Below are 24873 nucleotides of genomic sequence, written 5' to 3' on the forward strand. Positions count from 1 at the left end.
AGAAAATCATTGAAACAGAAACATGAGGTTAATCTGAAGATTTAAGGTGAAGTGATGCCAAAATGATGAATGACCAAAACACTGACAAAAAGAAAAAACAGTAAAAGCAGCTGAATGTGTCACCTTGGCCTGTTTCTCAGTGAGATCCATGTGCATTCATCCAGATACACGCCTCTTGTATCTTTAAAGACTAAAATAAACTTTCCTGCAGTCCCCAATATTATTACACTTAGAACACTGATATAAAGATAAAGGTATGTAAAAAACACAGACTCTGACACAGACAAACACAGGCCATTCATGCACCTCTCTCCCTAGATTTCAATCAAACATGCCACCCTCTGCTCACATATGCCAACACAGAGAAACACATCAAGACAAACATGCAGGTTCATGCGCATATAGAGGTAAATGTGGCATACCCTTTGTCAGATTTGATGACAGATATTCAGGAAAAAGACAGTCTTCCTGTAGAGGCCTTAGCACCTGCACTCACTCAGCTCCAACCCTTCCAGCCCCCATCCTCCTCCTCCTTCCCTCCTCCCTCTTCCCACTCTCCTTCACTGGGTCAGTCTAAGAATTTAAGTCCCAGTCCAGGCCTCGTTTTCTCCTGAAGCCACCACCACCACCACCACCACCACCACCACCACCACAGCCTTGCATGAAGGGACGGATGGAGAAAAGGGGGCAGTGTTCAGCAGGCGATGCAGGCCTTTTGTCTCTGTGTGAGCAGGGGGGTGAGGGGACTCTTCACTCTGGCTCTGAAGCAGCAGCAGCTGGTGCAGAAAGAGGAGAGAGAGGGAGACGGAGACAGAGGGAGGTGGGGGAAATGGAGAGGAAGAAAGGGAAATGAGCAGGATAAGAGTAGAGGGGGGCTTAAATATGGTCATATTTAAGGCCTGTATCATACGAAATGGATATATGATTGACTGGAAAAGGATGGTTTGGGATTGTGTTCTTTTACTGCTCTTAGTCCTGGATGTTTGTGGTCAGTGGTCAGTAACATTATTGTTCAGTAAGTATGATGTAAAAAGAGTGGAAGCTTAAGTTCAGGCCAACTTGCTCTTAGCATTCTTTGTAAAAAGAAGTGAAAGAGGGTTGTCTCTGTCTGCTTTAGTTTGTTGTTTACTATTTCAGAAAACTGATTCAATCCAGCTGCCCGCTTTTATAATGCGCACAAGAAACATGCCCAAGTGGATACATATGCAGCACAAAATAATAAAAGAGAACACGACTACGCTTTGATGTCGTTGAATTTGATGGCATCTAAATGTTTTCAAAAATGCAAACACGATTATCCCAATAATGATGTTTACGATACCTTGGTACAGATAGTTGTAATACATCAATAAAACAAAAATCTATTACATTTAACGAACTAATAAACAAATTGAGTATTTCATAACCTACCTGTGAGACTGTTGTGAGGTTTTCAGCTGAATGAGGCTGCCTCTCTTTGGCCTGCTCTCAGTCCTTGTAAAATGTGAAAGCAGCAAAGAATGCTGCAGCATGAAACAATCAATCTTTATGAAGATGGCCTATGCCAAATTTTGTTCATCAACAAAACTAAGATGCATTTTATACTTTGTAAAGGTAGCTGAATCTATGCACGTATGTCCTAAAAGGCCCCTCATGGTGCCTCCTACCTCTTTACAGTGTGACAGATTAGGTGCAGGAGAGGAGGCTGAGGCTGCTTCCCTCCCCAAACAGCAACACAGTCACATGACGTCACTCTTGGCTTCGTTCATTGCGGCTATGCAATAAAGAAGACCTGCTGCAGCAGGTTCACAATCTTGTTTTGACAGAATTTCCTGCATGAGATCATTCAAATACTCCTCTGTTGTCATACATTTAATACATATGTTGATACGATATCATGGTATAGTAGGGTCCTCTGTCTCTAAAGAATAAAAAAATTAACTCTGTAATCTGAAAAAGTGTAGAGTCTATATGTTATCTCAGTCACTCAAAGACAAGGTCCTGATAACCATTACTTCTCTGAATGCCCTTAGACTGTTTTTATCAGTCTTCCCAGCACTTTATGATTCCATTACGAAAAAAAAGATGCAACCAAAAAGAAACATCTGTAGATTTCTTTTGTTCAGGATTTGGATTTTGGATGTAATTTTGTCTGGTGGTTTATAAGAAACTTCTTAAAAACTAAATGAAAGAAAAATCTAATTTTCAAAAAGTACAAAACTTAAATTGTATATCATTTCAACAGCTTGTTACTCAAACTGTGTATCTAGTTATTATTTGTTGGCCATTCTGCCCTCCAGTTAAAAAAACACTTTTTTTTAATCCTTTTAAAACCATGCTGGCTCATGGATTATCTGGTCAGTACAACACCTTTTCACACCCACAAACTTTTAGTGGCAATCCCAATAATTCATTGAATGGGAACATGTTAGGTAAAATTGCGTACAAGACATCTAAAATGTTTGTGCATATGACATGGTGAGTTGAAATATTTCACTGGTATAGCTGATGAAGTTTTGCTTATTCTAGTTGATCTGCAGAGTATAACACATACTGTACATGCTTCTGTTGTATGTATTATATTTGTATATTAAAATATCAGATAGTGTGGTGAAAAAAATGTAAGAGAAAAAAATAGAGGAAAACAGAATGGTCTTCAAAGGGGTTTAATCTGTCAGCAATTTAAAATGTCTGTACATTCTCAATCAAATCACCCCACTGGCAAATTAAAGTGTTCATTACATTTTCACTCTACGTAGCAGTTCCTGCTTTTGAGGACAGCTGCTCAGTGATTCTGTCCAAACTCATACAAACAGCATTGATATCTTCAGAAAAATCTGTCCTTTTTAATTGACACTATCACGCTGAAAGACCTCCCCTTAAAAGCTTTTCCTTTTCATAAATACAATACTGTTACATCCATGACACCACCACAGAACATTTAATGCATCACATGACATATGAGATGGAAAACCTATAAAAGGAAATTAGTGCTATAGTGCTATTTTCATCACACAAAATTAGAGATTTCCTGTATGAGATCATTTTTTGTTCACTTGATGGTGCTTGAGATCTATCAAATTAGCCGGAGGAAACATTAAAGAAATACTATATTCAATACTTTATAAAAATAACAATTAAAAAAGAACAGAATGTTAAGATAATCAACCTATGCAGCACTGTCAACAGACTCAAATTCTCAATACGTTTTTTTTACCTGTTGTTGCATGTTATGGGAAAATTATTTGAAAATAAAAACTAAATGAAAACATACCGTCACAACACATGACTTATAAATATTAAACATGAACCAAGACTTTACTAAATTCACCCCACAGTGCCATCTGCTGTTAGAACTGTAGACAATGTTCTCAGTCTGGATTATACAGTTAGAGGTATTGTACTGTGTACACATCTATTGTGGTATTTAAATTGTATATACATATTAAGTGGCACACATTTTGATATTAAACCTTTTAAGTTCTTGAATTCAATTAGCAGCTATAATTATAGGCCTACAAATTGCTGAATGATGCATCCAATCCCCCTTTAACTTTCAAGATAGCCCAATATGGTCTGATTATGAGCAGTGAAATTACTCCACAGTAATCAAGGGCTGGCCTTCAGACATGAGTGGCTGTCAATGGTCTCGTTATTAAACAGGTGAATTACTAACAGCTCCTTAACCTCTCAGCATGTGGTAAGTTCATACCTCTGCTGCGCAGTCTTCGGCTGCTTCAAGTCTTTCTTTGATTTTACACAGTGACAGTACAAGATGTGAATGCATATTGCATATTTCAAGTTATAAAAATATGCATGAAACTATATAATCTATACCAGTGTGTACATGAATTATTTTCTTTTCCATTCTGTACTTATTTTAAGTTGTATATTTTTTTGTAATGTCCTTGGTATTTAGTGATTTCTCTGGACATTCTCAGTACAGGATCCCACGCAGGTTCTTGTTGTCTCAAATTAAAATAAACAAACAAATATTTCCTGTGACACTGCCCTATGTGGCCTACCTGATACTGCTCTTTGACCACCGGTGATTCATCCTGCTCTGTTAAGGTCAACCTTGTGTGGGGATGTGATACGAGCCAGAGATACCCTCTTATTTCTGGCTGGGAAGTAATTGTGTGTTTTGTGTGTTTGTGGTTTGTGTGTGCATGTGTAGGGGTTATGACCTGAGGTTACCCAGAGGAAACCCTCAACCTTTTCAACACCAAATGTTACTTACCTGCATGGGTTTCTTATCTGTCCTCATGTATTTTAATCTAGCAATGTGTCTGTCATGCAAGAGATCAGTCAAGCATAAGAATTTCACACTGTTTTGTTTTTTACTGCTGTTGATCCTTCAAATGGTACAAAGACACTTTAATAAAGGGAACTGATAAATGATTCATACAAAGTGTAGTCAAACTCTAAAAGGCAGGTGCTCCTCGCAGCAAAAATGTTCATCTTTGTCTTACTTGACACCTGTGTTCCTACTTTGTTTATTTTTGGCATAATTTCCCTTTCTCTGAAAGCAAAGGGGATGTTTAAAAAAGCTGCAGGGGTGTGGGCACATTTTGTTCATGGCAGAGCAGCAGATAATGATGCAGTTTACAATGAATGAGGTTTCTCTGGTGTGATTCAGAACAATCTTAAAAAGGCTTTTCTTCTATCCCCAGGTGTCTCCTCAGCCTTTAAATAACACACTTAAACCTGGAGAACCGTAACTAGTACAAAATAACATTTATATTGTAGTGAGTACAAGTTTAAGGTTCTTGAGCTTTATTGACTGATACATTTATTCAACTTAGTTACTTAAATACCTGTTTCTGATAAAGTTGGGACACTGTGTAAAATGTAGATGAAACAGAATGAGGATTTGCAAAACACTGACGCCACATATTTCATTGATAATGACACGAAGACAACATATCAAGTTTTGTAGCTCAGAAATTTTTGTTTTTGGGAAATAATATTCTCATTTTGAATTTGGTGCCAGCAGACATCACCTCTCCTTTTAGCACCATTTTGGAACTGAGGCAAAAGATTGCAGTCATTTTTTAGGTGGAATATTTTCCAATTCGGCTGCTCTACACTTTGGGGTCTCCTTTGTCATATTTTATTTGTCATAATGCAATAAATATTTTCAATGGGTCGGGTACAGAGAAGGCAGCAGTGTCTGTTGATCTGGTTTCCTCTTTGCATGGTAGAGTTACAGATTACACTTGTAGAAATTTGCTCACAGACCATGTATTTTTTATATATGTTCCTGATCTTATGCAGTGGTGTCCACCACTCAAGTTATATCAACCATATTGGTGACGTTAATTAAAAGAATGTTGGCACTTTTGAAGTATGGTTGTATGTGGAATGCATTAGTAGTAAATGTGTATGTGGCCAGAGTTCCTACACCCAAGCTAAGCTGTACCAATGTACTTGTACTTTTAAGTTTTAATTTGAATCTTTTAGGTACAATGTTTGATTTGATTTGACGACTTTATTTAGAACATGTAAAAGTAAAAATACAACAATAAAAGCATACAAGTAGAAAAGAAGAAAGAGTTATACAAACATACAAGAAAAAAAAAGGAAACAGTTTTACAAAAGAAACAAAATCAATATTAGCAAGCAGTGAAACAATTTGCTTTACATGTGCAAAAAGGAGTAGGAAGAAGTTAAAACTTATCTAATCCTACCCCTCTATTCAATATTTTCTGCCATTATACGAGTGCAATCCCACACTTCAAATCTTCATATATTATCTTCATATTTACACCAACAAACAAAAGGAAACCCCCCGTGATTCTCAACACTAGTCTTCCTCCTTGAACCTCATGAAAATCATTTCTATGTACTTCTTGAATTGAATTATGTTCAGACATTGCTGTAGTTCCATATTGAGACTGTTCCACAGTTTTTGCACCACAGACTGAAATACAAAATCTTCTCCTTGTGGTCCGAACACTCCTCATCTTTAATCTCAACTTCCCTCTGAAGTTATAACCCCCCTCTCTTTCACAGAATATTTGTACTTTTATGACTTTATAACATATCAAAGAGAGGTCTTGAACTATTACACAAATATATTTTTTCTGCTGAAAAAGCTGCTGAACATTAAAGTGGTAAAAATTAGCTGCATATCAACTTAATTGGCTTGTTTCAACATAACAGTCCTTGTTCTCCTAACTCACAGTAGCACTAATGTGGCCAAATTATAACTCTTAAATTGGCCACTTTAATGGCTACTTGACAGACGAGTTTCAGCTCCTGTTAAACAAAGAAAAAACTGAAATGATTATTTTTGGAGCCAAGGAAGAAAGGTTAAAGGTTACTGCTCAGCTTCAATCTGCAATGATGAAATGTTCAAACCAAGCCAGATACCTTGGTGTAATCATAGACTGAGACCTTAATTTCAGCAGCCACATTAAGACAATTACAAAGTCAGCCTACTATCACCTTAAGAATATATCAAGGATTAAAGGACTTATGTCTCAGCAGGATGCAGAAAAACTCGTCCATGCATTTATCTTTAGCAGACTAGACTACTGTACCGGGGTCTTTACAGGACTCCCTATAAAGTCCATCAGACGGCTGCAGCTCATACAGAATGCTGCTACTCGAGTCCTAACAAGGACCAAAATAGTAGACCACATCACTCCAGTTCTTAGATCCCAACCCTGGCTGCCTGTCTGTCAGAGAATAGACTTTAAAATCCTGATGATGGTTTATAAAGCACTGAATGGTTTAGGCCCAAAATACATTGCTGATCTGCTACTACTTTGTGAACCATCTCGACCTCTGAGGTCATCAGGTACTGGTCTGCTTTCAGTCCCTAGAGTCAGAACGAAACATGGTGAAGCAGCATTCAGTCATTATGCACCACATATCTGGAACACACTCTCTGAAAGCTGTAGGTCTGCTCCAACTCTCACCTCTTTTAAATCAAAGATTAAAACTTTTTTATTTGACACTGCCTTCCTATCTCAGCTTATTTTAACCCACTTTAAATTAACATTTTAATGTAATTTTTAATATATTTCTAATTTTCCTTTTCTTCACTGTTTTATTATATTTGTCATTTTAATTATGTTATTTTATGCCTGTCTGAATGTCTCCAATGCTTTTAATGTTTTAATGTAAAGCACATGGAGTTGCCCTGTATGAAATGCACTATACAAATAAAGCTGCCTTGCCTTCCCTTTGAGTTAGTTTTGCAAACAGTAATTGTATTACGATAATTTTTTTTTATTAAGCAGGCAAAATAATTTGAATACTTTCCACGCTGCACTATTGCCCACTTTTCCCCTCACGTTTACACGGAAGTAATTTCTCTCGCCTCGTCCATCATTGTGAATAGACGTTGACACCTCCTGCAGTCACCCTGCAATTTACAGACAAACAATAACGAGTCATGATAATAATTGCAGGCTTTAAATGACCATTTGTCATCACGTTCTCACCGGGCTACGGACGCTGCACTACTTTTAAAAAGAGCCGCTGACGCACAGCTTTATCAGGAGGGGCACTTAACTTGTGCGTTAGTCACTTCTATTAAAGGCATCGAGAGAGGAAGTTCAACAAGTCCGCTTCTTCTTCTTCTTCTGCGCTTAGAAATAAGTACGGACAATGGAGGAGTTGTTTTAAAGTTAGGAAAAGCTGTTAGACTGAAGCATTAATATAGCTTGCCTGCAAACCGCTGTTTAGTTTTGACATTTTCCTCTGTTACACCATGGGCGGACTGTGCATGTGCATTTCATGGACTTGGAGACCAGTGTGGCCAGTGTTTATTATTCTGGCGACAGTGTTGTACTGCTCAGAGAGTCAACCTGCTGCAGATGATGGGAAAATGTATCCAAGAGGCAATCACTGGGCTGTTGGTAAGATGGACTTATTATTCTCAACAATACAATCATTATTATTTTATAACTTTTCTTCTTCTTTCTTTTTTTCCCTCACATAAATACTAATATTTAAAACAGACCATAATATCTCCTGAGTTAACAAAGTACTTTAACCATATATAGAAAACCTTTATTCCTGCATTAGGCAGTTGTGCTAAAATTATTTTCTTAATAATGTCAATAATAATGTTAAACTGTGTTCAGTTCGGTTCCATTATATTCCCATATGGCATGTTTGATGGAGAAAGGGTGCATTTTAATGTATTTTGCTTTTTCTTCTATGTTTTGATTTTATTGAAAAGTGCCCATCAAACTGTCGTTTAAACATAATTTGAATAAACTACAACAGATTTTTTTTTCCAGGGCACTTCATCAGTCCTGTTTTGTCTGTCTTCCAGGTCATTTGATGGGAAAAAAGAGCACTGACAGCCTGGCTGAACTGCAGGACAGAAACACTGACTACCTCACACCCTCTGAAGTAGCCGGGGTCACAGAGATGGAGCAATACGAGCGTCTGATTAAGGCTCTGAAGCAACAAAAGAACCAGAAACAGATGATTGCAGAAAGGCTGCTTCGACTGCGCAGCGGCTGGAGAGAAGAGGACAGAGACAAATATCTCAGAGAGGTCAGCTTGTGACTTTACAGTTTCCTTGAACTAATTTATGTACTATGGTATTCCTTCAAAGTTTTCCAGCTTGAGAATGAGATTTTATGTTTACATGTTTTTTCCATTTGAACTTTGCATTATAGATGTCAAATCTGCTTGTCCTGGCTTTGAGACTGCAAGACAACGGCTCCACCTGATCAGTTAACGTCACTATCTGTTACTCACGTTATCACACATCTACACTTCATTATTACACTGTAGTAATGCACTGTAAACCTGATACAAGTTAATTTTGTATGTATTTCTGATAAACATAACACATTGCATAGGATAGAACCGCTGAATAAATGTAACATTGTGATAACTGCATTGTGGTCCTTTTCTTATTATCAAGTTTTTGTTAGTTATGCACAATCCACCAATGCAGTACCAGTTTATACCACCAGATGGCATATATTATCCACATTTGGAAAATGTTTTGTGATCAATTCAGCAGTGAGCTAAAGAGTAGAAAGTTAAATGATAATGATAGTTATAAAGACAGCAGATCTCCCTGAGCAGTTAAAGTCAGGGAGTTTTAATGCCTCTGTTTCTCATTAGAACAAACACAAACACAGCTCAGGGTCTATTTAGGACAGTAGGATGGATGGTGACGGTGGTGATTATTAGCCCTCAGGGCTTGCACACAATAGGATATGCTAATTGAAACAATTTGGTTACACGTCCTTTTTCTTAAAGCCAAAGGAAAGTTTTCTCCTCTGTCCTCTGTCCTCATTTGTCATGGGTGATTGGCCAACAATGGAGGTACAAGGCACTTTCACCTCGTCATTATGAGTCTAATCGTAGCAGCCAATGGGATAAACTTTACAGGAGCTAATGAGGAAGAAATAAGTGGGCTGACAAACTCATTCTGTGACATAGGGAGGAAGTCTAGGAGTGTAAGCTGCCTGTTTTGTTACACTACTAATGCTGCTTTAAATTCAACAAAACATTTTTGAAATAGTATAAAAGTTGACACATTTACATACAGAATTCCCCTTACAAAATTGTAAGAGGTTACTTTTTGAGACATAAAAGATTCAAGCATTTAAGAATTATAATAAATCTGCTTTTTTTTTTCAAATTTTATTTTCTGTGCTATTTTCTAGAGTAAAAAATAATTTCCAGAGACCGAGCAGACAAGTTAATAGAATCTACCACTAGGTGGTGCTGTTGTTTTTGCTCTTTTATGGATGTACACTGCGTCACTCGTGAAAAATTACTTTTGAAATATTTTTTTTACATATATCATATATTCTAGTTTAACTACAGATCCATGCTATATTTTACTAAATACTTACTCAACTTTAAGTTATCCAATACGTTAGCTACATTTATCCATTCTTTTAGTAATTTTTGACCACTACATGTTAAATATGACACATTTTCAGGAAAAACTTCAACAGCAGCTATTTTGTTCATTTGTTTTTATATATAACGTTTATTGTATCAAGAAAATATACACATCTGTTAAAATTTTCACATGAAAAACCAAAGATCAGCAAGGAGTGATGATTAGGTGCAATTTGAACAAGAGTTCCGGGGTCTATTCAGGAGTGATGAGGACTTCATTAATGAATGTAAAATAAATACTGACGGGTACCAATGGGTATTTTTTATAATAAAGACAAAAAAACTGGATATGGATGACAGCAGGCTGAATGATTGTAAAACTGCACAGTAAACACGTCAGACACAGGATAACAAAACATCAGATCATCGGTGTTCATTAGTTTGACATTACAGGACTTTCACAGTTTGTGTCAAACATTTTGTAAAGGTATCACTTTGATTTAAATTGCCGATTTAGTGATGATAAGCTGTAAAAAAAAAGTGTCAATATATTCAAATCTTGATGTATGATGAATTAGAATTGTTGAAAAACACAATCAGAACAATTTTATTGACTAAGATGTTGAAAGTAGGTTGACAACCATTCATTGATGATTTATATTTATATTGCCTATTAGTTCTTAAAAGGGAGGCTTGGAGGAAAGTGCTATCCTTATCAGTGATGAACATGACTTGAATCCTCCATGTTAACTGTAGAATCGACTCTTCAAAATGTCCAAGATCCTGTCACCATGAGGCAGAAGTCCGTTTTTCAGAGTATAAATGTCCATGCCACCTCCACTCAGCATCACCACGTCTTCCCAATAGCGTGAATATGTTCCTTGGCCTTCATCCTCAGAGAGGCGATACTGGAGTTCCTGGGGTCAGCTGAGCAGGGGTAGGCAGGGGGTGGGGGGCACATGGAGCCCATGTGGGGCAGGTGAGGGCTGTGTCCCAGAGCAGGGGAGCTGAGAAAGGAAGCCGACAGGGAGGAGGGCATGGAAGCAGGAGGAGAAGGGGTGTAAGTGCCCGCGAGGCCCTGTGAGCCCGTGATGAATCCGGGGAGGGATTGCAGGGAGGTGGATGAGGTGATGGGGGAGGAGAGCCAAGGGTCCAGCTGCAGACCGGAGCCCAGAGAGCTGCTGGGAGAGCGGCTGAAGGAGAGGAGGGAGGAGGAGGTGTCCTGGAGCTTGATAGAGCTCACCTCCAGCTTCTCCTGACGACGCCACTTGGCACGTCGGTTCTGGAACCAAACCTGAGAAGATTGGGGAGATTTTTAATTTCTGTACAAGTCTACACACAACTTTATTCAACCTTACAAGGACAGCTGTTTGCAGCAGCTTCCACCAAGGACATTTAATATACATATATATATATATACACACATAAAATATTTAAAGCTTAAAGCAATCAGAAACTTACACTACAAAAGAAAAAGACTCTTCATAATATGCAATTGAAAATATAAATTCAAATATTCTATAAAAGATTAATATTGAAAAATTTAGAGGATGAGGTTATGAGATATGAGTGCAATTTTCATCAGTCTTCCTTTATCTGTATGCTTTGATTAATAAATAGCAATAAGAAGAAACATAATTTGGGATTATTTTTCAGTTACAAAAAATGTTGAAGTTTAAAACAAAAGCCAGACCCAAACAACGTTCAATAGTTTGTATAAAGAAGGTTTTCCCTTTTGAAATTTTCAGCTAAATTCATAAAAAGCTTTTATTTTTTCAGGAGGATCCCCCTCTAAACGTCAAACTTTTTTTCACTGATCTAAACTCTTTTATTTGTTATATAAGGATATAAGAAAGTTATTTTTCTATATATATGACCCAATGAAAAGTAATATCAATATCCACACAAGTTTGATGAACGTAAGTAGAGATAAAACAAATATATAGCATACATTTTGGCCTATGTTACAAATCATAGGCCTTTTCTATTTTTTATTTTTGGTTGGTCTACAAAAAATAGCATAACTTTTCAATTAATTGTAAGCTATGAATGTAATTTCATGAAGATTCTGCTTTTTTCCCCCCTTTTATCGAAAATATGGTCTATTTTTGTGTTTTTTGGTGGGAAAATGTATACGCCCTAATATTTTGAACACCTGTTGGCCTCATTTATACGCAGAAAATGAGGAATGAGGAAATAGTGTGTATTTTGGTCCTACCTGGACTCGGACCTCAGGAAGGTTGACCTTAAGCGCCAGCTCCTCCCTACTGTACACGTCCGGGTAATGAGACTTTTCGAAGGCTCTCTCCAGTTCGTGCAACTGGAAGGTGGTGAATGTAGTCCGGTTCCGACGGTGTTTCTTCTTCGGGTTGTCGTCGTCGGACAGTTTCCCGTCTCTGTCCGGGGAGTCGGGACACAGCGAGGCTTCAGCGGCGCTGCTGGCACAGCAAACACCTGTGGACAGAGGCAGGGCAGAGTGAGGACAGTGAAAGCCTGGATGTTTCAAGTTTAAAATGAGTCTCATAAAGGAAACTAACTCGATTTTCTATTACTGTCTAAATGATAAAACTGCTCATTTTATATGATTTTAATGATTTCAACTGAAAATCAACTAATATCAACATACTTTGTGCACGATTCAATATTTTTTTCCTACCTGACCAGTAAAGAAAAGTACGGAAGAGGATTGGGGCCACTAAAAAAAGTAAGGTAAAACATTTTTTTTTAATTATTATTCTGAGAAAAAAGTCAGAATTCTGAGATTAAAGTCAGAATTCTGAGAATAAAGTCAGAATTCTGAGATTAAAGTCAGAATAATAAAAAAATAAATAATTGACCTTAATTTTTTTTTTTTTCAGTGGCCCCAATCCTCTTCCGTAGAAAAGTGTTCAAGTAATAATACAAACTTTACAATGACTTTCCCTAAAGAAACACTTTACGTCATGACGTAGAGATTACTGTTAAATTCCCTGATACAATCCTGGAATTAAAAAAAAAACTTACTGTCAAAACTTTCTGATGAGTGACTCTTCTTCATCGGCGTCACAAGAACATTCCCGTTGCGCTCTACATCTTTGATCAAGGCTTTTTCCGTCATGTTATAGGAGGCTGATTTGTAGAAAAGTGTGTCCTCTTTAAATCCCAGTATGGCCTCTATGCTGTGGATGGTGGAGGGGTTGTCCCCCGGGCTCTGGACGGCGCGTGCAGAAGGAGACAGGCGCTCATCCATCATCATCATCACTTGGGAAGATGATCCAAGAAGCCACATTTGTCGACAGAATAAAAAAAAATCAAAATGACTCAAGTGAAACTTTTTTCCAGATTATTATTATTTTTTTTGCTCTTGGGTTTGGTAAAGTTTCAAATCAAAGTCGAGGCTGGTGGTAAAGTTGCTCAAAAAGACGCACACCGTTCAGCGAGTCGTCCTCAGTGGGTATGAAGTATCTTCAGAGGGGGCTTTTAAAGTATCCCCCCCTGTAAGACCCCTGCTCATGTGGCACCCCCGCAGCACGTCACAGAGGGGACGTCCTGATGGATTTGGTCGTGGATTTAGGGGTAACTGTGCGCTCATGCAGGCACCAGCAGCGCACAGCCTCCCTGTAACTCCTCCCCATCTCAAGTGCATCAGTCAGTCAGTCAGTGCTGGCTCTAAACCGACTTACATAAATCTTAAAACCATCTTTCCACTCCTCCAGATGTCATGTTCATGTCAGTATGCGAAAAAAGAGGAAGATTAGGCGCACAGATTAAGGTACAACAAAATCATAATTACAAGATTTCTGGTTAGGACAAGGATTTAAAGACGACAGCTTAATATTTAATCAAAGCGTCAAGATATTGTTGCCAAACCAAAATGACATTTCTTCTAGTTTGAGTAATATCTGTTTTATTGATCTATAAGGGAAAAACCAAGCTGCTCCTGATGAATTAAAGAAACTTTCAATAGCTCAAATCAATTAAATAATCTCTTAATGAGTCATAAACCAGATTTAAATCATTAGGGGTTTCTTTAACTAATGTCCTTTTGCGTGTCAAGTCAGAGGGTAAAAAAGCCTTAACAATAACAAATTTGGACTATAACCACTTAACAGCAAACAAAGATTGACAGCAGTGTGGTAATCCTTCTTAAGGGGATTACATTATTTTACTCAAAAGAGTTAAAACCCCTAAAACTATTTAGCTTTTCCTAATTACAAAAGGTGACCTTATCCTTTGTTTGGCTAACAGAGGACGGGGGGTCTGAGGAGAGCAATGCTAACTGAGCACTCGTTTAATTAGCTACAACAATAAACACAAAACTTTATTTGAACAGCAAAAGGTGCTCCCATTTTTATTATGCTTTCTTAACAGAATACGATAATAGCTTCCTGAGAAGAAACATTTTATCATACTAATTAAGTTTTATTGTTAGAGTTTCAAAATTGTTTTGCCCTTGGAAAAATCTTGAACATTCAGTTCCATTCTTGTTGCTTAGAGCTACACATTTCTTGATGGCCTTGAAAACTTCAGACCTGCCATCTACTGAAAAATGAATGAATGAAGCTTCTGAGTCAGTTTAAAGAGGTGGTATTATGCCTTTGTTATAGCATAATTAATAACCAACATTAAGTTAAACTGTTGGATGTCAGTACTAAATGTGGGCAGTTTCAAATTGCTGAGACTGCAGGCTGCTCTGAAAGACTTGTTTGAAAAATCGCACCGGAATTCAGTGATATCAACATAAGATTTGCTCAAATTGCAATATCACCAGATGGTGAATCTCTTTCAAAGGGCAGATTTGCCTATTTAAAAAGAGAACTACAGTGAAGGAGGTTTCTAGAATGCTGGGGAAGGTTCTTTAAGAGGTAGAAGCTGAAATGAAGGGTTTCACAAGCCAGAGATAAGTAAAGACGTTTTGAGCTGTAAATTATGTAGAGCTACTACAAAGCTTTCAGAGGGACAGTATCAACAAAGTTAACTTTGGTGAGTTGTTTGAATAGTTCAAATACGGTACTTATGTAACATATCTCACCAATGTATGCCTAATAAATTATATAACTTAGACTCAAATTTGACCCCAAACCTGTTCCTTAGCCAAACTCAGTTTTTAACATTTTTATTTCAAACTTAAGAAAAAAGTTCTGATTATAGCCCTCCCCTTTATTTCTGAAATACCTAAAATGTAACAGTGCTTTACTAAATAATGTGTAAAATGTCTTTAAAGTGGCTTGCTTTTTTTATGCCATCACATTAGATCACATTGACCTAACAGAGCAAAGTCATTCATTTAAACTTTGTTTTTTGTTAACTGCACATAAAAGAGAGTAAAGATAACAATATGTCTGGATCATGTGGGGCGATGTTTGGGAGTATTCCTTAGACCGGAGCAGTGTCTCAGTTTTCATACTGACATAATAGTTTCATTAATGAGCCCTAGAGGTGCTGGTATAATCATTTCTTTAAGAGCCCAGCTAGCTGTTGTAGCATTATTTGCTTTCCATGGAGCAGTGACGCAGTCAGCTAAAAGAAGTTAAGTTAGCTGGTGCTGGTAGGTACACTTTACCTTTAGCAAGAGTCTGACTGGCCCCTCAATTTTCAACTTTGTCGAGCTAGGGTAACAGTCTCACTCCGCGGAGCATTATTTGTTTAACTGGGAGCAATGACTCAGTTAGCTTTACAGGTGCTAAGATACACATTGTTTCCTTTTGCCCGAACCAGGCAGGCCGATTCCCAGTGTTTCAAGTATTTTTGTCAAGCTAACCGTGTCCTTGCGGTAGCTTTATCCTTAATGTATATTTGGAGAAGTGACTCAGCTTAAACAAGTTCATAAGTTAGCTTTCCAGGTGCAAGGAGTTACACTTAGTTTCCTTTGGACCTAACCAGGAAAGCTCTTTCCCAAATATGTCATGTTTATGTCAAGCTAAAGTAATAGTCTCCTTGTTGCAGCTTCATGTTTGCTGCACTGGGAGCAATAACCATAGACTGTATATAAAATGGACAGCGTCGCTCCGCCTTTTTCCATTGAACGGTTTTGAAGCCAAAGTATCCTGTTCCAGAATGCTGCCATCTTGGAAATTTTCCTGCAGCGAGAGTCTGCACAGTAGAGAATTTGTGTGTTGCCACAGTAATTTGTGCGTTGCCACGGTAACGAGCTCCGCCCTTCAGCGTACCTTCCCGAAATCCTATGGAGTTTGTCTCTACAGCAGCTGTCAATCAAAGTGAATCCGGAAGTAAAACTCAGTTTTTTAACCTCTAATAACCTCTAATAAACAAGAGGCCTTGAACACAAAACAGTCAAACAATAACTACATATCACCACAGCATACGGATGTGACAAACATTGGTACGACGTGTATTTATTTTCTAAAGTTTGAGCGCAGCTCCATTCAAATGAATAGGGGAGACAGAGTTTTTTTTACCTTTACTGCAGTCAGTCACTAGGGGGAGAAGCTTTTGTGGAAGCCTCACTTCCAGCCGAGTGATCGGAAATCCATTTTTTTTACAGTCTATGGCAATAACTCAGTAACCAAAACAAATAAATGACTTAGCTCTACAGGCATGTGTTTTTCTGACTCAATAACCTTTGAAAAGAGTTAGGCTAGCTCTTTCCTCATGTTTTAAGTCTTTGTTTCAAGCTAAGGTCACATTCTCCTAGCTAAACTTAACATTTGCTACATACTCGGTGCATCGATTCAGTTAGCCAAAACAAGGTCATCAGTAAGCTTGTCAGGTACTGTTAGGTACACTTGTTTTGTTAGCTTTACTTTGTTACCTGTAGACAAAGCCAGGCAGCTGTTGTCTGATGTGTACAGTCTTTGTGCTAAGCTACGCGATGCTATACTGTACAAAAGTGACACCAAGCTTATTGTCTATCAATCAGCTATTAAATAAAGTCAAAGCATCACGTTCTATTCATTGGTTATGAACATTTTTCAAATTAATGCTTGAAGAAGAATATTACAGGTTTGACTAGCTTGCCTAGCTGGTAGCTCCTCTTTTTCCAGTTAAAACAATATAGAGGAAGATATCACTCATTGTAAGATTCAGTTTGAGAGAGAGAGAGAGAGAGAGAGAGAGAGAGAGAGAGAGAGAGAGAGAGAGAGAGAGAGAGAGAGAGCAGGGGCACAATCCAACAACCTTGGCTCTGCTGATCCTATTAGATGGTAATCTCCAGACTTCATAAATCCACAGCCGTTTAAACTTGGGTCAATGTGAAACTAAATGTTGAGGATTTCTTCCTCCCCCTCGTTCTGCCTAATCATCCCTAACAAAGTGTTTGGATAATGCCCAATTAAATTAAGACCTTTTTGCTTTATTCACTGCATCAACCCTGATTAAGGTAATTGGCTTAATCTGAAATGTTAAATGGTTGGAGCAAAGAATTACTGTGGCTGAAAATGATAAACACTGATAAGGATTTAAAGTAATAAACTAGAATGAAGGCCCATAATGCAATGGTTTAATTGGTCCACATAACAAGATTTCTTTTTCAAAAATGTAGATCCTTAATAGTTTAATTGGCTTACATGATAAGACTTAGAAAAGACATTGGATATAAAGAGACTTAACATGTGATGACATTTTTTAAGTTTCCCAGATACACACAGAAAAATCACATGTATTCAATATACACCTTTATTTGAACAATACATTTCTTTTCTTAGTTACCTTCATATATTATTTCAGTTGTGTTTATGTACATTGTTTGCATTGTTACGGAATAAATTTTATGATGATTTGTGCAAATTTGCAAATGTCTCTGCAACAGTTTTGTATCACAATTAAAATATGAATATGGAGAAACAACCATTAATGAACGTTTCAAGACTCATGAAGATGGTCTGCTTTGTATAACAGTGGACAGTCTAAGTCATAATTAGTTCAAACACCACATACAAAAAAACAAACAAACAAAATCTAGAATATTCATCAAACCAAAAGGAAAGGTGAAACACTCACACAGGATTGGGTTATTACTTAAATATGGTTTTTATGACCGAGTCTTTGTACAGCGTTGCAAATCTGTAAACTGAAATCACACTTTTTGAGACTTTTGTTTCTCATTTTCCGACACATGTCAACATTTGATCATAGATAGTCAACATTTTTAATGTTATGTGGCTTATGAGAATGTTAGTGAGGTGCTTTGCTGGGGGAACTTTTCTACACAATTTATCAAGAGAAAAATGTCACAGGGGAGAGATGAGCCACCCTGGTTTTTATTTAGAGTATTTTGTGATATTGCAATCACACTCTGTCATTACTGTCAACTTTTATTTAGGGAACAAAAATGTTTTGTTTTACTGCTTGAAATATGTGACTTATTACCAGAGCTCTGTCTGCCGATTCCCAGAAAGTGCTGAAATTCATTTTCTTTTGCTCTTGTCTTCTCCCTTCTTTTCCTATTTTTTTTCTCAATCACAGACAGATGCGTGTGGCCCCTCACATGACAGAGCACTTCTCTTCTGCTTTAGTCTTCAGCTCGGTGACAGTGGCCGAGGCCTTCTCCTTCAGCTGGTCCATGTCCATGCTCTGCAAGTTCTGAAACTGACCCATGAGAGAGTCCTTGCCCTCCTCCTCCGTGGCGTCCTCATCCACCATCTTGAGCAGCTCCTCAGGCACATCCACATCGTCCCCGGCCATCTCGATCATGTTCTCGTCCTGCTCACTCTGTGGGTGAGGAGATCAAGCAGGTAACATGTTAGAAACACACTGACAAATGACAGCAAAAGACTTCACAGTCAGGTCTATGACAAGATGCCCATGTTAACCTAACTCTGAGCATCTGGAAAACAAACAAAAGCAAGAAAGTTGTTGTTTTTTTCATTACATTTTCATTGTTTTCCCTTTGAATATGATAGATTAGTCAAACCAAATACTCCTCAATATCACTTCAGGTTATTATATTAAACATCAGGGATGAAAGAGGGTGTTTTTTTTTGTTTTCCCCAATCATAACAAACAGCAATACATTTATATTAAAATATTCTTCAGAGGTAAACAACCTACAGGCTGACTTAAAGGCTCTTTACAGGATTAACGTGCTGTCTGCCCGTCTGCTTTCCACGAACATACAACATACTGACCCACCACTACACACAGATATGACAAACAAAGCATGGTACTGTGGAGGAATTTTCCTAACATAACATATCACTCTCTATCGTCCTGGTTTCAATAGGTATTATGAGCAAGCAATCAGGCACGCTCCAGTATCTTACTTAATCCACGTTCATGTAGCTGCGCTGGCGGATCAACTTTCACGTGTTTTTTTTTTCATGTAATTTCTTTTTTTTTTTCAGCAGACTCCTATCACTTCACTTCGAAGTGTGTATCACTTCACCTCATGTGATATTGCATCATGGAAATGCTAAATTTAAATCTAATCACTTAATATCTGGAATAGTCGTGCAATAGGTACTACTGTGAGTACTTTAAGCGTCAATCTGTGGGATTATCTCAGACCTGCTTTAGCCTTTCCTCCCTGAATCCCAACCATAGTCTAAAGATATCTACCATAGCGTTGCACGAGACTCTAAATCCATTAGACTAACAGCACCAACTTCCTGATTTAACTTAAAATGTACACTTCAATCCCTTAAGGACATAAAAATTTTTTAATTTAAGTCCACAGTTTATGGCAGATATGTGGGACCTCAACCTTTGACCCACTTAAAGAAAGGAATCAACACAACAGCATACCTTATGTGACTCATTGTTGTTGGATATTAATTTAAAATGCATATTTCTCTTATAAAACCAACACGTCAGCCTTGGTCATTTGTTCTTTCTCTTGCCGTTATGTGATGTAAACATCATTTAGAGGCAATAATTAGATTTATATGTATAGAAACCTGCCATTGTTCTCTAAAGATATGTGTGGTTTCAATTTAAAAGACAAACAGTGAAAAGAAATGTGCCTTTTGTTTAAAACAGCAATCAGAACAAAAGAGTGTCTGTGGGGTGAGACTATTAGAGACGCCTCCAGCAGCCAAGGTCACCATTGCATTCAGTCAAATAAAAATCACACCATTAGGAACTATGCTCTAAGCTGATTTTTAGCTCTTCAGGCATAGAAAGACTAAGTTCATTAAAACAGGGATTTTCCAACCTGTAGATCCATGTACTGGTTTAGGAGACACTCCCCTGCTTTTTATTTTTAAACGTAAAACTATAAATTAAATGTGAACATACCTTCTGTGCTCCCTCCATCACAGCAAAATTATCTTCAACACTCCTTTTAAAGTGCTTCTTTTACATCGAATAAAGTAGACGATCTGTCTTAAAGCTAGTCCACACTGCCCGGTGCTCTCTAATGAGCCTGGGACACCTGCTCAGCTTTAGCTTTGTGAGACTCAAGGTGCAATATGGGACACTAACGTCTGCAGGACGCTGGTGGAACGTCTTTCTCACTAATCTACTGGCAGCGCTTCAACCTCCTGTTGTCCACCTGCAGCTGCCAAGATCTGCTGTTAGATAAAGATGACCTCAGTCATGAAGCAGCTATTTGTTGACTTACCTGTGAAGGCAGGTCACTTTAAAGCCATTAAGCGAGAGCTGGTGGTTATATTTACATTTCCTGATCAATAAACTGAGTTAATACATATAAAATAATGAAAGAAAATTATAATATGTATGTTATGTATTTATAAAAAGTACATCCATGTTTGATGAATGGTTATAGCATCTTATGTAAATGTTAATTAATGTATTAATCATCAATTACAACTCTTTTAGATATTCATTAGATGAAGCTGCTGTATGAAAATATAATAAAAGGCAATATGATAAATCTTTATTGTGATGCTATCACATCTGTACCGTATATGTTAGAGTTGATGACACACCATTTCCTTCTATCTGCTTACAACTGAAATGTATTGTAAGAAGCTGTTTATTATATATTAATATAGTGTTGTAGGGTTAGCATAAAGTGTCACCTTGAAAAATGATAAGAATTCAGCATGATGCTGTTCTGTTCCCATCGGTTAGAGTTCATCAATTGACAGTTTTAGAAGACACTCAGTTATACAACTCAAAGTAGAGTAATCTGTATAGAAGGTGTTTACCTTTGGCAGCCTGTATTTTTCTCTGAGGCACACCCTGAGTGTTGCCCTCTCTGCCTTCTTGTGTAAGAAATCTGCATCTCTCTCCATCCTGAAATAGAAAAACAGCATTGTTAGCACGGTTACCATTATTATGGGTTTAAAATGCAAGTAAGAAAGTTAAATACAAAGGAAAAGCTGGGAGAATATCCCAGCCAGGTAGACTTATATTACAATATGTCTTGTTTTTCATTAGTATATCTGTGAGCACAGATTTTGTGTTTCTGTTTAATCTTGCTTTATGTTTGCTTTAACTGTATCTTAATCCAAAATCAATATACACAATGGCAACATATGATAAGTTACAACATCTTTCAAGTGACTTAAATATTGTAGAATCAGGGAATCTGTTTTTTTGTTATAGCCATAACATTCTAGCAAGGATTAAGTCTATATATGATATAAGAAAATCTATTATCAACCATAGAAGCAAAAGAAAAACTGTTACGTGTGTCAATATTCTTGGCTTTACATTGAGTGTTTGACTATTTTAAGCCTAAAGAAAATGGTGTCAGCCTCCAAAAATCTCTCTTTTTTTCCTGTTTTTAATATTGTTATCTCTGAAGTATAATGTCATACAACTTGATGAGTTCAAATATTTGGCAGTCCCTTTTTAAAAACTCATAAGTTCTTTATTATCCTGTTTTTTTGGAATCATTTTCATTTTAAGAATACAAAACATATCTGGGTATCCATTCTCTAACTCTGATTTTAAACCATCTCTCTTCAGAGTTTATAACTTACAAAGTGTTAAAACAAATGTTTTTCCCATGACACTTTTTCTAACCTCTTTCATTTTTAATATTGAAAGAGTTTTTAGTCACTATTTTTACTGTTGTGACAACAGGTAAATGTAGTTTAAGCAGGTGACATGTTTTCATATATGTTTCTTTATAGAATTAGGAAAAAAAAAATGTGTTGGCAAAGAAACAAAGAAAAAAAGATAGGTTTTTGTACCCTGCAGCCTTTTTATGGTCAAAGTAATTAATAAAAGGCCTAAAATATGAATATATATATATTTCTTTTCACTTGAAAAACTTTGAGAGAAAGAAATCTAATTAGAAAAAATATTGAGGCAAACTTCACATTCAGGGACTATATTTTGGAAACTTTCTTTGGGGGGGTTAATGAAATCTAAGCAACATGGGAGGACTATGCTAGATAAAAGATTTCCTTTCTTTTTCCACATGTTCTTTACTCATTAACACTGGAGCTTAAATAATTTAGACCAAACTTTGGAAATGGATCCCAGTATTCCTTTAGACTTGCCTCTCAAGGCTTCCATAGAAATGTATAACGTGCGCCCCCAAGTTTTATTTTCTTTAGTAAAACTTTCAGCAACTCCAGTACAGTTTACTTTTTTGCTTCACTGTGCAGAATAAATGTGTTTTACTTTTCACATCAAGGAAACTTTAGTTGTGACAAGAGTGCACATTGTTAGACATTAGCAGCTAAATATCTTCAGACATCTTCAGAGACTTGAGTTTATCTGATTTGAGTGGCTGAGTGGTTGAGTCAAGGTATTGATGTCATCAATTGTGATGTCTGTGGTTTGAATCAGTTTTCAGTGCCTGCACTTTAGGCCACCCTGTGTATTCTCTCACTTCCAGGGCGAGACTCACGTACTTTCCCTCAGCCAATTAAAGATGGGATTATTAGACCAGACTGAGTCAAGCAGATTTGCAATCAAGCCAAGACACCACAACTTGAACTGTAGTGAAACAACATCCATGAGAGAGAAGACCATCAACACCCTGATTAACCACTGATAAAATAGTAACCTGGTCAGACAGAATATGCCAAACATTGTAAGAATTTGCTGAAGAGGGTTGAGTCCTCCATGTCCTGTCCCTTCATTTCCATCAAACATTTCTGTGGATCAGGATTTGTTGCTGTAGATTTGAAAACATTTCTAGAAATCAGTGATGATGGAAAATGTTGTCATCTTTTAAGTCATTTCCCCAACACAGGAGTGTAGGGGCTGGATTAATGTTGTTATGTAATAGTGGGATCTGCTTGATGCTGCAAAATCTACTCTGTGTCACAAAAGTCCAAATTCCAGATTTGTCCGATTTCGGGAAAATATGTAGTCTTTGCACTCTTTCTTCTTTAAAATGGATCACAATAGTCGCAGTGTGCATTTTATATTTGAATGTCTGCTTTGGTGGAGGGAACAGGAATTTAATACACACACAAACTGAGGATATAATACAATGGCAGGTCAACAGGACACATAAAGGTGGACAAAAGTAAGCTACCTGCTGCTAATATTACTGCAGAAATAATTCAAAAATATTCCATTATAAATCTGCATCAACATCTACATCAAATATTCGTACCAATGTTAAAAAGATTATAATTTTTGCAGGATTATAATTGCTTTACTCTTCTCAAAATGTAACCCATGACAACTCTTGGTACAGAAACAGAGGACAGATTATGGGAGATTATTGATCCAGATCCAGCAGGACCCTAAGCATCGATCGGTTCTATGTTAAATTTTCAGGATGTAAAAAGTGATATCTCTGCTGTGACCTTCAGCAACAGATGCATCTTACAGAAAACAGTTATCAGTTATTGACAGTGTATGAAATATCATAAACAGATTTGAGTTGTAAATTGTTTTAAAGTAAAGAGATGGTAAAAAATGTCAAAATGAAAGGGAAAGTAAACATTGGAGGGTTGATATGGGGTAGAAAACAGCTAGTCAAGGTCAGGTTGCACATTCAGCAGCCATACTGTGTTGGATGGGCCGATGGCATAGGTTCAATGTGGAGAAGAATCGTTGTTGCTACTTACTTCTCCTCCACCACTTGTTTTTGGTACTCTTCATACTCCTCTCGTGTCATCCCTGCTGCTTTGGCTGGATCTGAGGGGGTGGCCTCCTCTTCTTTGTCACCTCCACCACCAAGACCAATTCCTGACAGGGGGTTCCCAATCATGCTCTTGATCAAGAAAGCCATCTTGAGTTGTGTTACTGTTTAATCTACAAGAAAGAATCAATTTTATGTCAAAAATAAAAGGTTGTTGCTCCCTGTACGCTGCCCTCTGGTTTGCCTTTCTATATCTGTCAATCCAGTAGCTCTCTAGCTAACCTGCTGCTTCACTATGGAGCCAAGGACACACTGACGACAAGCAACAGACACATACACACCCGCTCACACAAACACACACACAACATTTTGCCTCGGCCATAATCTGGATTTAATCCTCCCTGCTCCACTATGCTAAGAGGCAGATGGCCTGTTTTCTCTTTATTTTTAAATCATGCAGACCTTTGTAGATGTTTGGCTTCATCATTTTTTAAACTTTGTGCATTCTTTTGGAAAAGCACACAGCAATCGTCAAAAAGTGCTTTTGGAGAACGGTGTTCACAGTTTGGGACCACACATATGCTGCTTCCGCCCACTCAGGTTTAATCATATTAGTAGAGAACGGGCAGGCCCGTGTGCAGCTTACACCGCTGAGACCCAGCAGAGGAGAGAGAGGAGCGGGATTAGAGTTCTGTTTATCCCCCAATGGAGCCACCACTCATGCCGTGCTATTGTTCAAAGGGAGGATGATTGACAGGAGGATGAGAGATGGGGAGGAGACAGCTCGAGTTTCATTTCCCCATTTTACTCTATTGCTATCTGAAAGCTTGTTGAAGGACGTGTTGATTCTCCAATATTCTTGATTGCTTAGATATTGTAGAAATCCTCATCTGCAACCAATACTGCCTCCAGTGTTTAATTAACGTAACATGTAAATGCACCTTCAGATGAATAAATTATATAGAAAAGCAGAGACATAGATTATTGTCATTTCATAATACAGTCAAGCAGATGACTAAAGGGCGTATATGGACTGTTAAAGAGACATTGCAAAATTCCTCTATACGTTTTTTATTTGAATTTCCATATAGTTAATACAACCTGTTTTATTTGGTTGAATGTAATGTCTTTCATAGTTATCTATCAAACTAATTTAATGCAGT

The 24873-nt window shown here is 37.4% G+C and overlaps 3 protein-coding genes across 3 annotated transcripts; 1 reads left to right on the forward strand and 2 right to left on the reverse strand.

The window, feature by feature from the left end:
- Positions 1–7300: 7300 nt before the first annotated feature.
- Positions 7301–8850, forward strand: grp (gastrin-releasing peptide). The gene is made up of 3 exons (XM_034709974.1): positions 7301–7850; positions 8273–8499; positions 8625–8850. The coding sequence occupies exons 1-3, from the start codon at positions 7703–7705 to the stop codon at positions 8676–8678; spliced, it is 429 nt and encodes a 142-aa protein (XP_034565865.1). The 5' UTR covers positions 7301–7702; the 3' UTR covers positions 8679–8850.
- A 1311-nt stretch (positions 8851–10161) lies between these two features.
- Positions 10162–13720, reverse strand: rx3 (retinal homeobox gene 3). Its single transcript, XM_034709897.1, has 3 exons — positions 12817–13720; positions 12032–12267; positions 10162–11107 (listed from the first exon to the last, which is right to left on the reverse strand). The coding sequence occupies exons 1-3, from the start codon at positions 13079–13081 to the stop codon at positions 10661–10663; spliced, it is 948 nt and encodes a 315-aa protein (XP_034565788.1). The 5' UTR covers positions 13082–13720; the 3' UTR covers positions 10162–10660.
- Positions 13721–17677: 3957 nt separating this feature from the next.
- Positions 17678–23860, reverse strand: cplx4a (complexin 4a). Its single transcript, XM_034710129.1, has 3 exons — positions 23697–23860; positions 20862–20949; positions 17678–18462 (listed from the first exon to the last, which is right to left on the reverse strand). Exons 1-3 carry the CDS (start codon positions 23858–23860, stop codon positions 18235–18237), a joined length of 480 nt encoding a protein of 159 aa, XP_034566020.1. The 3' UTR covers positions 17678–18234.
- Positions 23861–24873: the final 1013 nt, after the last annotated feature.

The sequence above is a fragment of the Notolabrus celidotus genome, chromosome 19, assembly GCF_009762535.1.
Source record: "Notolabrus celidotus isolate fNotCel1 chromosome 19, fNotCel1.pri, whole genome shotgun sequence".
NCBI lineage: Eukaryota > Metazoa > Chordata > Actinopteri > Labriformes > Labridae > Notolabrus > Notolabrus celidotus.